We start from the raw sequence: 16,626 nt of genomic DNA on the forward strand, positions 1-16,626 counted from the left end.
GTTTCATGTGAGGAGAAAGTATGGAAAGGATGAGTGTCAGTTAAGTATCTATATAAGGCTGAATTCTTTATATGAGATGTATTTGAGAAGGACTGATGTTTTTTCTGACATGCTTTTAAATGTGCAATCTAAACATTTTAAGAATGAGTCTTTCAATGACCCAGAACATCTTTCCCCTCTTGTGTTTCCTACTGTAAATTTTTCAGCATTTCTGTAATGCCAGTATGTTAGCGGAATACATTTGTGATGAGCCATGCAGCATGTCTATAATTTTATTTCTCACTTCCATTAGTTCAAGAGTCACTGAAAGTCTTTGCAACTATTGTCAATCATCTGTGGGCCATCCTGCTTTTGACAATAATTTCCTGATGATATAAGGTCCCAGTGCACAAATTATTTGAGGACTTGCTCAGAAGGCTGCATAGATTTTTTGCCAGGCCATTTATCTCTAACATGAATAATAACTATCTTAACTCAACTCATGACACTTTTACTTCTAAAAATGTCTGTCTATGACAATACTGTATGTTGTTCAGATTCATTAGAAACATTAAGTCTAATCATATACTAGATCTGCTAGTCTGCAAACACAGATTTTGTTTACTAATAATCAATCAAGAAGTATGTTGGACGCTTCAGGGAAGTCAAGAAACACGACATCAGCTTGGTTTTTGCTACCAATTCCCTTTTCGTGGACAAAAAGATCAAATGTTGTTATGTAGTTTCACATTGCCATTAAATAAATCCAGAGGATTTATTTGATGTCAAACAAAGGAGAAAAAAAGTGTATTGAAATATAATCTATAATTTTACAACTAATTGATTTTACAGTTAATGAGCCTCCTATTTTGTACATTTGTCCTCCAATCTGGCTTCGATATTGGATGATGGTCTGTGTATTTTTCCAAGTCACATGGGTTGCTTTTTATTGCTTCACAGAAATACTATCAGCACTTCAATGACAGTTACAACATATGGCCAAATAATTTAGGGAATAGACTTGTTACCTCATAAATTTTAAACACCTTGATATACTCCTCAAGTTGCTGCTTAAAATGAAGAACAAGACCACAGGAAGTGCTGTCCTCCGTCTCCAAATAAAATACTTTCATCTGCAATGTGATGTTCTGCTAATAGTCCATTGCAAGCATCACAGCTACTCCTACCTCTACATCTACATCTATACTCTGCTAATCACTGTAAGGTGCATGGCAGAAGGTACATCCCATTGTCCTGTTCCAGTCACATATGGAGGGCAGGAAGAACAATTGTTTGAATGCCTCTGTGCATGCAGTAATTATTCTAATTTTATTCTCATGATCCCTATGTGAGTGATAAATAGGGGATTATAGTATATTTCTAGAGTCACCATTTAATGCTGGATCTTGGAACTTTGGTAACAGACTTTCTTGGGATAGTTTATATCTATCTTCAAGAGTCTTCTAGGTCAGTTCCTTCATTATCTCTGTGACACTCTTTCATTGGTTAAACAAACATGTGACCATTTGTGCTGACCTTCTGGGTACATTCAATACCTCTTGTTATTACTATTTGGTATGGGTCTCACACACTTGAGCAATATTCTACGATGGGTCACACAAATGATTTGTAAGCTATCTCCTTTGTAGACTGGTAGCACTTCCCCAGTATTCTACTAATAAACTTTACCCATGACCTGTGTGATAATTCCATTTCATATCCCTACACGCAGGTATTTGAATGAGTTGGGGTATTCCAACAGTTACTCATTGATATTATAGTCATAGGATACTATGTTTTTTCCTTTTGTGAACTGCAGAATTTTGCATTTCTGCACAATTAAAGCAAGCTGCCAATCTTTGCACCACTTTGAAATCTTATCAAGATCTGACTGAATATTTATGCAGTTTCTTTCAGATAGTACTTCATTATAGATAAATGCATCATCTGCAAAAAGCCTGATGTACTACTAATATTATCTGCAAGGTCATTAATATGAAACATGAACAACAAGGATGCCGACAAACTTCCCTAGGGCACATCAGAATTTACTCCTACATCTGACGATGACTCTTCATCAATGATAAGATGCTGCGTCCTTCCTACCAAAAAGTCCCCAACACATTCACAAATTTCACTTGATACTATATATGATCATACTTTTGATAATAAGTGTAGGTATCATACTGAGTAAAATTCTTTTTTTGAAATCAAGAAATACAGCATATACCTGATAGCCTTGATCCAAAGCTTTCAGTATGTCATGTGAGAAAAGTGCAAGTTGGGTTTCACATGATCAATTTTTTCAAAATCCAAGGTGGTTGGCATCGAGGAGGTCATTTTGTTCAAGATACCTCTTTACATTTGATCTCAGAATATGTTCTAAGGGTCTACAACATATTGATGTAAAGGATACTGGACGGTAGTTTTGTGGATCACTTCTACTACCCTTCTTGTAGATGGGTGTAATCTGTGCTTTTTTTCCCAAGAACTGATCACGGCTTTTTCTTCAAGGGATGTATGACAGACTCAGCCACAGATTCAGTATAGAATCTGACAGGGATTCCATCGGTACCTGGAGCTTTGTTCAATTTTTAACAATTTCAGCTGTTACTCAACACCTCTGACATTAGTACTTATTTCATTCATCTTTTCAGTGGTGCGAGGATTAAATTGGGACAGTTCTCCAGGGTCTTGCTTTGTAAAGGAGCATTTGAAAACAAAGTAAAGCATTTCAGTTTTTGCTGTGCTACCCTCAATTTCAGTTCCTCTCTTATGCTCTACGGACTGGGCACGAACATTAGTGCCACTAACAGCCTTTATATATGACTAGAATTTCATTGGGTTCTGTGAAATATCATTTGACAATATTCTTCCACAGTAGTCATTGAAGCCATCATACGTTGCTCTCGTGGTAGCCAAATATGTTTCATTCAGCTAGGTGGATTCTCTCACAGCAGGAGATACCCACACGCCAGAGGATGTCCAATATGAAGGTGTGTTAGTAGCACTTCATGCCCCTTTTCTTACTGGGACTGTTCCATGCTGTGCTGTTAGCTTCACTAGCTGCAACTTCTTGTCTCTCACTTCCATCCTTTCTTCCTACCAGTTACCCTAAATGTTGTAAACAAGTGAGTTCACTGTTGATGTTCTGAAGTGCTTTTTCTTGTAGACAGATGTGATCTGTGCTTTTTTTTCCAAGAACTGATCACGGCCTTTTCTTCAAGGGATCTATGATAGACTCAGCCACAAATTCAGTATAGAATCTGATAGGGATTCCATTGGACCTGGAGCTTTGTTCAATTTTTAATAATTTCAGCTGTTACTCAACACCACTGACACTAGTACTTATTTTATTCATCTTTTCAGTGGTACGAGGATTAAATTGGGGCACTTTTCCTGGGTTTTGCTTTGTAAAGAAACATTTGAAAGCAGAGTAAAGCATTTCAGTTTTTGCTGTGTTAGTCTCAATTTCAGTTCCTGCCTTATTCACCAGGGACTGGGCACGAACATTAGTGCCACTAACAGCCTCTATATATCTTTATATTCATATATATCTAAAAACAAAGATGATGTGACTTACCAAACGAAAGCGCTGGCAGGTCGATAGACACACAAACAAACACAAACATACACACAAAATTCAAGCTTTCACAACGAACTGTTGCCTCATCAGGAAAGAGGGAAGGAGAGGGAAAGACGAAAGGATGTGGGGTCTGTATATGTGTGGATGGATATGTGTGTGTGTGTGCGAGTGTATACCTGTCCTATTTTCCCCTTAAGGTAAGTCTTTCCCCTCCCGGGATTGGAATGACTTCTTACCCTCTCCCTTAAAACCCACATCCTTTCGTCTTTCCCTCTCCTTCCCTCTTTCCTGATGAGGCAACAGTTTGTTGCGAAAGCTTGAATTTTGTGTGTATGTTTGTGTTTGTGTGTCTATCGACCTGCCAGCGCTTTCGTTTGGTAAGTCACATCATCTTTGTTTTTAGATATATTTTTCCCACGTGGAATGTTTCCCTCTATATATATATGACCAAATTGCCTTTGCCTCTGCACCATAGACAATGAATTCTTATGGATATTGTATCTTGAGGACAAATTTGGGACAAGTCACAAAGAGCCTGTGTTTTTCTCCTGTTTAGACACATCAGTGTAGGCTAGCATATGTTTATGGTGTCGGTTAAAAATATTGGAAAATACAGTTTTAAAACTGTAATAAAGATTACTGTGTCTCTTGTACTTAACTTGATAAGCTCCAAACACTCAAATCGCAAAAGACTTGGAAATATTGAGAAATCATCAGGACAACAACAATCTGCCACACAGAAAATTTGTTTTGGCCATTGAGCTTACTGCAACTAAAATAAAGAAATCTGTTGTGACACAGTTCATTCGTCTGCTTATTTGTATTCTATGTTAACAAAGACTTTAGATGTTTATGAATCATGGTACCCAGATAAACACAATCAGTACTTACTAAGTGGTACATGGAAATGTCCATCAGACATTTAACATACTAATGATGGAAAAGTTAATAAATTACAGTTTAACAAAAGTGGTAGTGCAGGTGCCAATTCTCACTCATTTGGTTCACTGCAATTCAGGTTCATGGTTAGATTTGCAGTGAAATGAATTAAGAAGGGGAGGGTTGTGATCCTTCATTGATACATGTAGCATTAGCTCATGCTAATTCCAGCCTTTCCTCTGTGATATTCTGATGTTATCAATAAATGATGACAGATTATAATCCATATGACTTGTTCTGAAGAGGATGGATATTACCATTAAAACCTTGGATATCACTGCAGAATGAAACAGCTAAAATGCGGAGGATAACTGGGTGTTACTGTTTCTCTCACTATTGTCGTCATTTAAGATGCCAGGTAGCACTTCCACTTCCATATTAACATTTTTATTTGTAGATGTTTTTAATTTTTGAGTATCTTACTGATTTTCTTCCTTGGTGTGCTGTTCAGTTTGTGGATTGAATGCTTACATTTTACTTTGTGCAGAGTACCTCAGTGGTGGCGCTGTGGTGCATGACTTTTCCGGGCAGTTGCTGGCGGGCTGTCCTCGTTGTGGCCGCCAGTATCCTAGCAAACGGTCACTCGTCAGGCATGTTCGTTATGTGTGTGGAAAGGAACCTCAGCTTCAGTGTCCGTACTGTCCCCACAGGAGCAAGTTTGCCAGTAACCTCAACCAACACATACTGGCAATCCATCCTGGAAGATCGCTCACTCAGTGGAAATTCCCACGCAGCAAGCCTGTCCATTTTATGCTGTGAACTCTGGCTTACAGCTTTCAATGTAAATTTTTATGTGTGACTGCCATTGTTATTGAAAATGCAGATGATTATTAAGCTAATTGGTATACTAGTTTATATTGCAATGCTTTCTGCTACTAATTGTAAAATAAAACAAAGAAGCCTCCATGGTTGAATGTTCAGGCTATTTTGGAAATGAACTGCTGTTTTGTTGTTCTGTAATGTATCAACCATCTTTTGTCCCTACATTTTTGTTTGTTAGCATTCATGTATCCTCTTCCAAAGTAAATATTACTGAGTAATGCTGCAAGCATTAGCTTTTTTCTTGTTACTTAGACTGTTATTTTTCTATTTGGATAAAAAATGCACATATTCAAATGGGAAAATGTTATCATCATCCCAGACTGAAATGTGACTGCCCAGATTAAAGTTACTGTGAATGGCATTTGTTCATTTTTATTTTTGAGGATGGTGATCATCATAAGGTCTCATTTGTAACACTTCATTTTGAATTACACTGCTGTATGCATTTAGAATTTTGTAGGTGTCATGGGAGGGGGCTGCTGGTCAGTTATTAGCAGCATGTTGCTCCCACCACAATATCTGTGTGATATGATACGAGTGAAGTGCACACATTATTTGGCTAGTAAGGAATGTTAAGATTTCACTTAAAATCAGAATAATTTAAGAAATCTGTAATATAAAAAAGTGAACACACAAAAAGTGATGAGTTAAAAAGTCTTCAGAAAAACAAATACACGATACTAGCAAGCTCCCAAAAGAGAGAGCATTCGTTTACTGTAAACTTCTGTATAACAATAACAAATAATAACTAGTGATAATATTCTCCCACTACTATGGAACTCGGATCTAGATTTCTGTATATACAAGTATATTCATAGGTATCTTGGGCATTTCAGGAGATGATTGTGCGAAAACTACAATACACAGAAAAGTTACACATGTCAGTGGACAGAGCATCTTTCCAAGTTTCAATTCATAATGTGTGTCATGGCATAGTTGCAGAGTGTACCACTAGGGGGCAGATGTGTCAAAACATGTAGACAATTCATCTGCTCTATGTTGTTGTGTCGAATTAATTTGTGCCTGCAGATATGTAGCCCAGTAAACATGTTTCCAGAAGTGGGCAGCTGTCTTTTTGCACACGTGCAAGAACGTCATATATGTGTATTGACACATGTCTGTGCCCATATTCAGCACCTATAATGTCTCTAGGTCTTGTAGTTTTTGTACAGTCATCTTCTGAAACTGTGGAGATGCCTATGAATAACCATGTATTTGCATAGACACTATACACTGGGGTGGCAAAAGGTATGGGATACCTCCTAATATTCATCTTCTGAAACTCTGGAGATGCTTATAAATAACGTGCATTTACATATACACTATACACTGGGGTGACAAAAGTCACTCCCTAACATTGTGTCGGACCACCTTTTTCCAGCGTAGTGCAGCAACTTGATATGGCATGGACTCTACAAGTCAATGGAAGTCCCCTGTAGAAATGTTGAGTCATACTGCCATCCATAATTGTGAAAATATTGCTGGTGCAGGATTATGTCCCATAAATGTTCAATGGGATTCATGTCAGGTAATCTGGGTGGCCAAATCATTCACTCTAATTTTCCAGAATGTCCTTAAAACCAACCACAAACAGTTGTAGCTCAGCGACATGGCACATTCTCATCCATAAAAATTCCGTCGTCGTTTGGAATCATGAAGTCCATGAAAGTCAATGATAGGTTCAGTTGGACCAAAGGAGCCAGTCTATCCCACTCTATTCCATGTAAACACGGCCCACTCCATTAGGGAGTCACCACCAGATTGCACAGTGCTTTGTTGACAACTTGGGTCCACCGCTTCATGTGATCTTTGCTACACTTGAACCATATGATCAACTCACACCAACTGAAATGGGGATTGCAAACACTTATGTAAATGAGTGACTTCAGACTACACTATCAGCTGTCTCTATGGTGGGAAAGTTAAAAATCTGCGTAATGTGAACATTAGTGTTATCTGGAATATAAATCTTAGGAGTCCTAATATTTTGATAAATTAAAGAAGCAGTTGATATGGGCTACTCTTATTCTGTGTTTTGGTTTACCAGGTGATTTCTAATTTCCTGTCTGATATCTCCTGGCAACCTTTTATAGACTTTAGCACAAGAATCTGGATAACCTACATAGAAAGAATTTATGCTTCCAGTGTAGTAGTACATGAACATAGTGTGACTAGAATCAATAATTTTCTAATTTATTTATCAATATATTTTTATCTAAGAGATTTTTAATAATTGAAGAACATGGGCTAAGAATCAAAAGTTTCACAGTTTTGAAGGTAGCTCACTGTTGTTTTTTTTTCACGCCATTAACTTGACCTTCATGTCCTTGTTCAGGAACGGTATGATTCGTTTCTAATGGTGAAGTATAGGTCCCCTAAGACAAACAAAATTCTGTGGGTTAGCCAATCAATTTAAACACTGAAGATATCACAATATGCTATGAATAATCATTACAAATCAGTCAGTGAAACAGGTTGTGACACCCATTCACTGGTGTTGCATAAAATATAGTTCAGTGTAGTTACCTTTAATTTACATGTCTTTGGCTTGTAACCAAATTGGAATTTTCTTTCAAATGCTTGTTTTGAACCAGTCACTGGCTCTGTTCCTGTCTCATATCCTTCTGAATATTATCTGTCAGCCTTTTATTTTGCTCCCCAAATAGCAAAACTCCATTATTACTTTAAGTGTCTCATTTCCTAATCTAATTCCCTCAGTATCACCTGACTTAATTCGACTTCATTCCATTAGCCTCGTTTTGCTTTTGTTGATGTTCATCTTATATCCTCCTTTCAAGACACTGTCCATTCTGTTCAGCTGCTCTTCCAGGTCCTTTGCTGTCTCTGACAGAATTATAATGTCATCGGCGAACTTCAAAGTTTTTATTTCTTCACCACGGATTTTAATTCCTACTCCACATTTTTATTTTGTTTCCTTTACTGCTTGCTCAATATACAGAGTGAATAACATCGGGGAGAGGCTACAACCCTGTCTCACTCCCTTCCCAACCACGACACTTATAACTGCCATTTGGTTTCTGTACAGATTATAAATAGCCTTTTGCTCCCTGTGTTTTACCCCTACCACCTTCAGAATTTGAAAGAGAGTATTCCAGTCTACATTGTGAAAAGGTTTCTCTAAGTCTACAAATGCTAGAAATGTAGATTTGCCTTTCCTTAATCTAGCTTCTAAGCTATACCTAGGGTCAGTATTGCCTCATGTGTTCCAGCATTTTTACGGAATCCAAATTGATCTTCCTCGAGGTTGGCTTCTACCAGTTTTTCCATTCGTCTGTAAAGAATTCGCGTTAGTATTTTGCAGCCGTGGCTTATTAAACTGATGGTTCGGTAATTTTCACATCTGTCAACACCTGCTTTCTTTCGGATTAGAATTATTATATTCTTCTTGAAGTCTGAGGGTATTTCGTCTGTCTCATACATCTTGCTCACCAGATGGTAGAGTTTTGTCAGGGCTGGCTCTCCCAAGGCTATCAGTAATTCTAATGGAATGTTGTCTACACCTGGGGCCTTGTTTCGAGTTAGGTCTTGCAGTGCTCTGTCCAACTCTTCACGCAGTATTATATATCCCATTTCATCTTCATCTACATCCTCTTCCATTTCCATAATATTGTCTTCAAGAACATCGCTCTTGTATAGACCCTCTATATACTCCTTCCACCTTTCTGCTTTCCCTTCTTTGCTTAGAACTGGGTTTCCATCTGAGCTCTTGATATTCATACAAGTGCTTCTCTTTTCTCCAAAGGTCTCTTTAATTTTCCCGTAGGCAGTATCTATCTTACCCCTAATGATATATACCTCTACATCCTTACATTTGTCCTCTAGCCATCCCTGCTTAGCCATTTTGCACTTCCTGTCGATCTCATTTTTGAAACGTTTGTATTCCTTTTTGCCTGCTTCATTTACTGCTTTTTGGTATTTTCTCCTTTCATCAATTAAATTCAATATCTCTTCTGTTACCCAAGGATTTCTTCTAGCCCTCGTCTTTTTACCTACTTGATCCTCTGCTGCCTTCTCTATTTCATCACTCAAAGCTACCCATTCTTCTTCTACTGTATTTCTTTCCCCCATCCTTATCAATTGTTCCCTAAAGCTCTCCCTGAAACTCTCTACAACCTCTGGTTCTGTCAGTTTATCCAGATCCCATCTCCTTAAATTCCCACCTTTTTGCAGTTTCTTCAGTTTTCGTCTGCAGTTCATAACCAATAGATTGTGGTCAGTGGCCACATGTGCCCCTGGAAATGTCATACAGTTTAAAACCTGGTTCCAAAATCTCTGTCTTACCATTATATAATCTATCTGAAACCTTCCAGTATCTCCTGGCTTCTTCCATGCATATAACCTTCTTTCATAATTCTTGAACCAAGTGTTAGCTGTGATTAAGTTATGCTCTGTGAAAAATTCTACCAGGCAGCGTCCTCTTTCATTCCTTACCCCCATTCCATATTCACCTACTACATTTCCTTCTCTTCCTTTTCCTACTATCGAATTTCAGTCACTCATGACTATTAAATGTTCATCTCCTTTCATTATCTGAATAATTTCTTTTATCTCATCATACATTTCATCAATCTCTTCATCATCTGCGGAACTAGCTGGCATACAAACTTGTGCTACTGTGGTAGGTGTGGGTTTCGTATCTATCTTGGCTACAGTAATGCGTTCACTATGCTGTTTGTAGTAGCTTACCCGCATTCTTATTTTTTTTATTCATTATTAAACCTACTCCCGCATTACCGCTATTTGATTTTGTATTTATAACCCTGTATTCACCTGACCAGAAGTCTTGTTCCTCCTGCCACCGAACTTCACTAATTCCCACTATATCTAACTTTAACCTATCCATTTCCCATTTTAAATTTTCTAACCTACCTGCCTGATTAAGGGATCTGACATTTCGCATTCCGACCTGTAGAACGCCAATTTTCTTTCTCCTGATAACGATGTCTTTCTGAGTAGTCCTCGCCCGGAGATCCGAATGGGGGACTATTTTACCTCCGGAATATTTTACCCAAGAGGACTCCATCATCATTTAACCATACAGTAAAGCTGCATGCCCTCGGGAAAAATTACGGCTGCAGTTTCCCATTGCTTTCAGCCATTCGCAGTAGCAGCACAGCAAGGCCGTTTTGGTTAGTGTTACAAGGCCAGGTCAGTCGATCATCCAGACTGTTGCTCCTGCAACTACTGAAAAGGCTGCTGCCCCTCTTCAGGAACCACATGTTTGTCTGGCCTCTCAATAGATATTCCTCTGTTGTGGTTGCATCTACGGTATAGCTATCTGTATTGTTGAGGCACGCAAGCCTCCCCACCAATGGCAAGATCCATGTTTCACGGGGGGATTAATTTATACATTGTTGAAAAGATTTCACTGTTTTCTTTTTTTCAACAGTCTCCAATTTTTTCGACACACTTATGAAGGCGGTGCTCCAAATTTTGTATTCCTAAGTCGAAGTAGTCTCCCGCCAACCTGTTGAGTAAGCGTGTGACCTCTGCTCGGGCTTCATCATCGCACTTGAAGTATTTGCCATCTTAAATGTTCCTTTGACTTGAGGAAGAGGTGATAATCGCTGGGGCTATGTCCGGACTGTATGGGGGATGGGGCATAACAGTCCACCCAAATTTCTTCAAAAGCTCCTGTGTTTGACAAGCAACTTGGGATTGAGCGTTTTCATGTAGAAGTACTACTCCCACCTTCAATTATCCTCTCCGGCGATTCTGGATTGCTCGCCGGATTTTGCTCAATGTTTCACAATATCTGTCTGAGTTTATTGCTGTCCCAGGTTGACTGAGCGAGGTGGCACAGTGGTTAGCACACTTGACTCGCATTCGGAAGGACGACAGTTCAGTCCCGCGTCCGACCATCCTGATTTAGGTTTTCTGTGATTTCCCTAAATCGCTCCAGGCAAATGCCGAGATGGTTCCTTTGAAAGGGCACAGCTGACTTCCTTCCCCATCCTTCCCTATTCCGATGAGACTGGTGACCTCGCTGTTTGTTCTCTTCCTCCAAACAACCAAACCCAACTCGTCCCAGGTTGCATGAAATCGATGAGGAGTACCCCCTTCCAATCCCAAAACACAGTCGCCATAACCTTTCCTGCCGGCTATGTTTGTTAGAATTTCTTTGGTGGCGGTTAACCGGAGTGACATCACTGATTGTTGTTTTGTTTCAGGGGTGTAATGAAACACCCACATTTCATCTCCCATGACAGCTTCTTATTGTCTCCCCCCTCACATTGTTGGAGAAACGTGCGAGCACAGTCAAGGCATTGCTTCTTATGTCCATCAGTCAGCATCCGGGGGACCCAGTGAGCAAACACCTTGCGATAACCCAACATTTCTGTTAAAAGTTCTTTCATTTGTGCCATGGGAAGCTTTAGAAATGTGTTCAACAAGTTCACAGACAGTGATCCTTGAATCTTTGAGCAGCTCACTGTTGATCTTCTGGAAAGTTGCATCCCAAACCGGTGGTCTTCCACTCTGTTCTTCATCGTGAACTTTCATGTGACCCTTGGCAAAAGCCCTGCACCATTTGCGGATGTACTGGACGGACATGCACTCATGGGCGGTAACTTTCTTGCATAGAGAAACTGGATTACTGCTTGAGCCTCGCACTTGGCAGTAACGGTGATCAACAGTTCCATCTCTGACGGCTGCCATGTCAACACTGAGTGACGTAGCGAATCGCGGGTGGGTGGGCTCAAGAGTGGGGGTAACCACTGCGCACAGCAGTGCTGTTGGATTTAGCGTAGCACCTTCCTTCGAGGCTGTAGCTCATTGGGGACCTTACTTTTGGTACAATCCTCATGTATTTGATCTCTAAAAGATTGGGAATATAGTGTTAGATTTCTCTGCATGTAGGATATTTGTAGTGGCTGAAAAAGTGTACAGAAGGTAGGTGTGAACAGTTTAAACAACAAATGCCATCCACAGTAATGACGAGTGTTGTCCTACTGTCTGAGCTCATAATTATTTTAAAGTTTACAGCTTGAGTCTCACAGCAGTTGTGAAACCTTAAACTCTAGTTTTTATTTTAATATTGCAGAAAATAATGCTTCATGTAATGTATATGCAGGGAAACAGGAAAGAGAAAATGAAGATACCTACAAAAGAACAAAGAACATGAAGTGTGTACACCTTTCAGAAGGTTTGTTGCTTAGCATGGATAGAGTCTTGAGGAGAGGTTATAAGATGAAAATAAAGTAAACCGAGAATTACAATTGTAGTCAATTTAATATCATATGATACTAGTAGAATTAGATTACGAAGTAAGATATGAAACACACAGATAAGTTTTGCTATTTGGGCAGCAAAATAACTAATGACAACAGAAGTGAAGATAATATAAAATTCTAACTGAAAAAAGAAGGAAGTAGGTCTGAAAAAGACTCATACGTTAAAGTTGAATATAATTTTAAGTCTTTCCTGAAGGTATTTGTCTGAAAGGTAACTTTCATGGAAGTGAAATATATATAATAAACTAAGATGAGCATAACAGACTTGGAAATGAGCTATTCAGAAGAAAGTTAATTAGATGAGTAGAACAAGTACCTAACAATGAGGTACAAAATTGAATTGTAGGGAAACATCTTTATGGCAGAATTTACTTAAAATAAGAGGACGGTTGATAGGACACTTCCTGAGGCTTCAAGGGATAATTACTTTGGTTATGGAGAAAAGTATGGGGGCTAAAAAAATAGAGATGGAGACCGTGACTTGAATACATTAAGCAGCTTCAAACATGTAGGGTGCAGTAGTTATGCAGGTATGAAAAGAACTTTAACAAAATTGATTTGTGTGGAGAGCTGCATCAGACCAAACTTGTGTAAGAGTGCTGTGTGTTATGAGCCTGTCGTCTTTGTTCTCTAGTGAATGATTGCATCTTTGCTGTTATAACAATGGTATTTATCCCCATAAGTGAAAGTATGCCTATATTAAAGTTTACTAGATGGACGTGCAGGTATATCAGATTATGAAACTCAAAATATAAGTGTAATATCATACACTATTGTGTTTGAGCACACACACGCACGCACACACGCACACACACACACACACACACACACACACACACACACACACACACACACACACACACACACACACACACACTTCTTTCTCTTTCCTATTCCATTTGTGAATTCTGTGCTCAGTATAAGATTGTATTTTGCTGGTTCTACCATTATAGTCATTTTTCAAATTGTATGTGGCAGGGAAAAATATGTTTCTTGACACTTCTTAGAACAAGCATTCTCAGAACTTTTATTGTAAATCTGTCCTGTCTTACATCTGCCATTTGAGTTGGACGAGTATCTCCATGATGTTCTTGTATGTACTTAATGAATTGATGATGAAATGCTCACTACTACTGTGAATATTCTCTTCCTCTCTATTAATTGTACTTGGTAACAGTACTGAGTTGAATGAGTAATACTAAAGAATCAATTGAATGAGGATTTATGGATGAATTAGATTTAATTAGCATTCTCTGTATGAATCTCAGCCTGACATTTCTTGTTCTTAGCGACAGAAACTATCTTTCTGTTTTCCTGTTTGTTTCATAAAAGCATAGTTTATTAAGTGTACTGAACAAACGTTACAGGGAAATGGCTTGTCATGCAATGAAGGTGTCCAACACAGCTCTATACGAAATGTCAGGAACAAAAAGTTTCATACACTACAATCGTACGACCAGAAAGATTGACCAGTAGTGAAATGGCTGGTGTTGTAAAACCAGACATTTCAACATATTTACTAGTAATCAGCACCTTGCTTATAGTGCTGAATAATTTTTCTTTGCAAAACAATCAAGAGTTGATAGTGCTTTGCAAGAGTTGAAGATGTATTAAAAGTGCTTCTCGAGTTCTGTGAAGGATGTTACTTCAAACTGAGGCTAACAGCAAACAAAAGTGTGAATTTGTCTCTTCATTTGAGGAAAAGGACAAAATACCACAAAAGTGTTGAATATTTATATTTCAACTAGGTGGATTATGTGATCATGCTTACAGAGTTAAGACTGAAAAACTATAAATACAGTTCTGTCTGGAGTGTAGGTTAAATCACTGAAAAGCAATGTGTTTGTGAGTTCATTTTACACAATTGCTGGTAGATTCTATTTGCACTGAAGATTGGTATTTCACCCTACTGTGAAAGTTGGATCTTTCGAGTGGGTATTTGTAATTCTTACCAGTGAATAGTCCCTGTTTCACATCCACAATAGACACATACTCTGTGAGAAAAGCAATTGAAGTCAAGAGTAAAATCACATATCTTAGCTTGGCTTGTAAGACATTCTACCTGAGCTTTAAATGCATACAGAAAATGCATACAGAAGTAATCTTATGGCAATTAAGGAAAATCATAGTAATTATTATGCCAGAATGGCTTGCAAAATGTAAAAAGTAACGAAAGTGGAGACACTTATCCATCACATGTCACAAAAAATGATAGGACTATTTTTAAAGTACTGAATTTGCAAGCATGTAGCTATAAAAGCACAGTAACAGCACAAGGAGAATGTTGCAGAAGTGTGCTAGGTATGTCTGGTAAACATTAGAAAGTTGTGACTGTGTTATTCCTGTTTCCTTTAATGCAAGATAATTATGAAGAAGTTGTGCTCTGATTACCTGTCCTTTTTCAAAATTGAGAGAGAGAGAGAGTGCTATTGTACCAGCTAGCTGATTACGATGAGTTTTTCAAGTTATATGATAGTGATGAATTATATTACTCATGATAACTGGATTTTAATATTTAATTTTTACACACCATGCCATAGAAAATTTTATAACTATGAACATTGAGGGAACTTCAACTTTAATAACATTATTATCTAAAAATTCCTGGCACATTAAAACTGTGTCTCAGACTGGGACTCGAACACAGAATCTTGCTATTGAGGCAAAACAATTATCCGTTCTCTCAGCTTTAATTTTACATGTACCCCTTCTTACTTTCCAACCTTCACATAAGTTGTTCTTTATACCCTCTGGGACTAGCACTCTTGAAATAAAAGGATATTATCGAGAAATGACTTATCCACAGCTTACGGTTTTTTCCCATAGTGCATCTTTTACTCTATGGTGGAATGTGTACAGTTTTGAAATTTTCTAGCTAGTTAAAACTTTGACTTGTGAAGTTTAGAGAGTAGGGGATAGGTACTCTCTGACTTAAAGTTCAATATAAGGCTGACAGACTTGTGTGTATAGCTTAGAGCATAAAAGTGTTGTGTACAAAAAGTAAGGTTCCCAGTCTCAGTGTGCTGCACGGGTTTAATCTGGTGTGAAGTTTCAAAACAGTGCACCTTCTACTGTTAAATGATTAGTGTCACTTTGTTTACTTCTGTGCAACAAGCAGATAATTTACTTTCACTATGGGATGTGTAGAATTTACAAAGTGGTGTTATATTAACATCACTATTTTCTTGCAGGATTAAAATTACTGCATGCAGTGTTTTCTAGTGAGCTTATTGGCATTAATCTCCTTATAATCACATGGGAAAAATTTTTGCAATTGATATTACATTACAATTAAATGGCAGTAATGCCAAGGCACCTTCCAGCGTTTCTGATGCAGGAGAACCATGATGACCACTGAGTGAGTGACAATTGGCAATGGATTCGCATCACTTGAGGTGAAGGATGAATATGAGGACTGGTCTCTGACTTGCCCTTTTGCCTATGAGTGGACAACTGGCTGCTCCTTCAACAAGATATGAATAGACATACTGGGGAAGGGGTTTGTTAGTTATCAGGAGCTCTGATGTTAGAGTTATTATGGAGCCCATCAGGTAAATAGCATCTGGAGCGGGAAAGAAGTCCAGTGTGCACTTGGAATGTCTGTCAGGGAATTGGGCTCATCCAAGATGTGGTGTAAGCCTTGCTTGTGGCTATTGAGGGTGCAGGGTGCAGCCATCTTGAAGTTTGACTCATATCAGCAGCAGTGAATCCTGCCACTTGGGTTCTAAGGCCATCTAAGTTCGTATGGATAGCTGGTGGAAGTGGTGAAGACTGCTGGCCTTGCTCTTAGGGTGCAATCAGAACTTACAATTTGCAGTAGCAGACACATAATTGACAAGGATGTCAACCAGAGGCTTCATCGATTCTATGAGGTGTTGCTGCAGATTTCTTTATATGTGTTATGGGAGAATTATAGATTGCCCTTCATAAGTCAGGAGTGCAGTAAAGACAGTACTTGTGGAGTGCACGTTGAGGTTCTTTAGGCTAGACGATAGTTTGAGTTCCTCTCATGAATGCTTGTTGCTCAGACTGAAATCAGATTTCCTA

The 16,626-nt window shown here is 38.5% G+C and overlaps 1 protein-coding gene across 3 annotated transcripts in view; it reads left to right on the forward strand.

Moving 5' to 3' along the window:
* The window catches only part of LOC126473870 (zinc finger protein 672-like), a 32,175-nt gene extending 26,657 nt beyond the window's left edge, over positions 1 to 5,518 (forward strand). For 2 of the 3 annotated variants that reach the window (XM_050101201.1, XM_050101202.1), the window contains exon 3: positions 4,992 to 5,518. In XM_050101201.1, the coding sequence (XP_049957158.1) occupies positions 4,992 to 5,263 (272 nt within the window). In that variant the 3' untranslated portion in view covers positions 5,264 to 5,518. The remainder of the gene's footprint in view (positions 1 to 4,991) is intronic. The other variant, XR_007586534.1, reaches the window with a different exon arrangement.
* The last annotated feature ends 11,108 nt before the right edge of the window (positions 5,519 to 16,626 follow it).

The sequence above is a fragment of the Schistocerca serialis genome, chromosome 4 (genome assembly GCF_023864345.2).
Source record: "Schistocerca serialis cubense isolate TAMUIC-IGC-003099 chromosome 4, iqSchSeri2.2, whole genome shotgun sequence".
Classification (NCBI taxonomy): Eukaryota; Metazoa; Arthropoda; class Insecta; order Orthoptera; family Acrididae; genus Schistocerca; species Schistocerca serialis.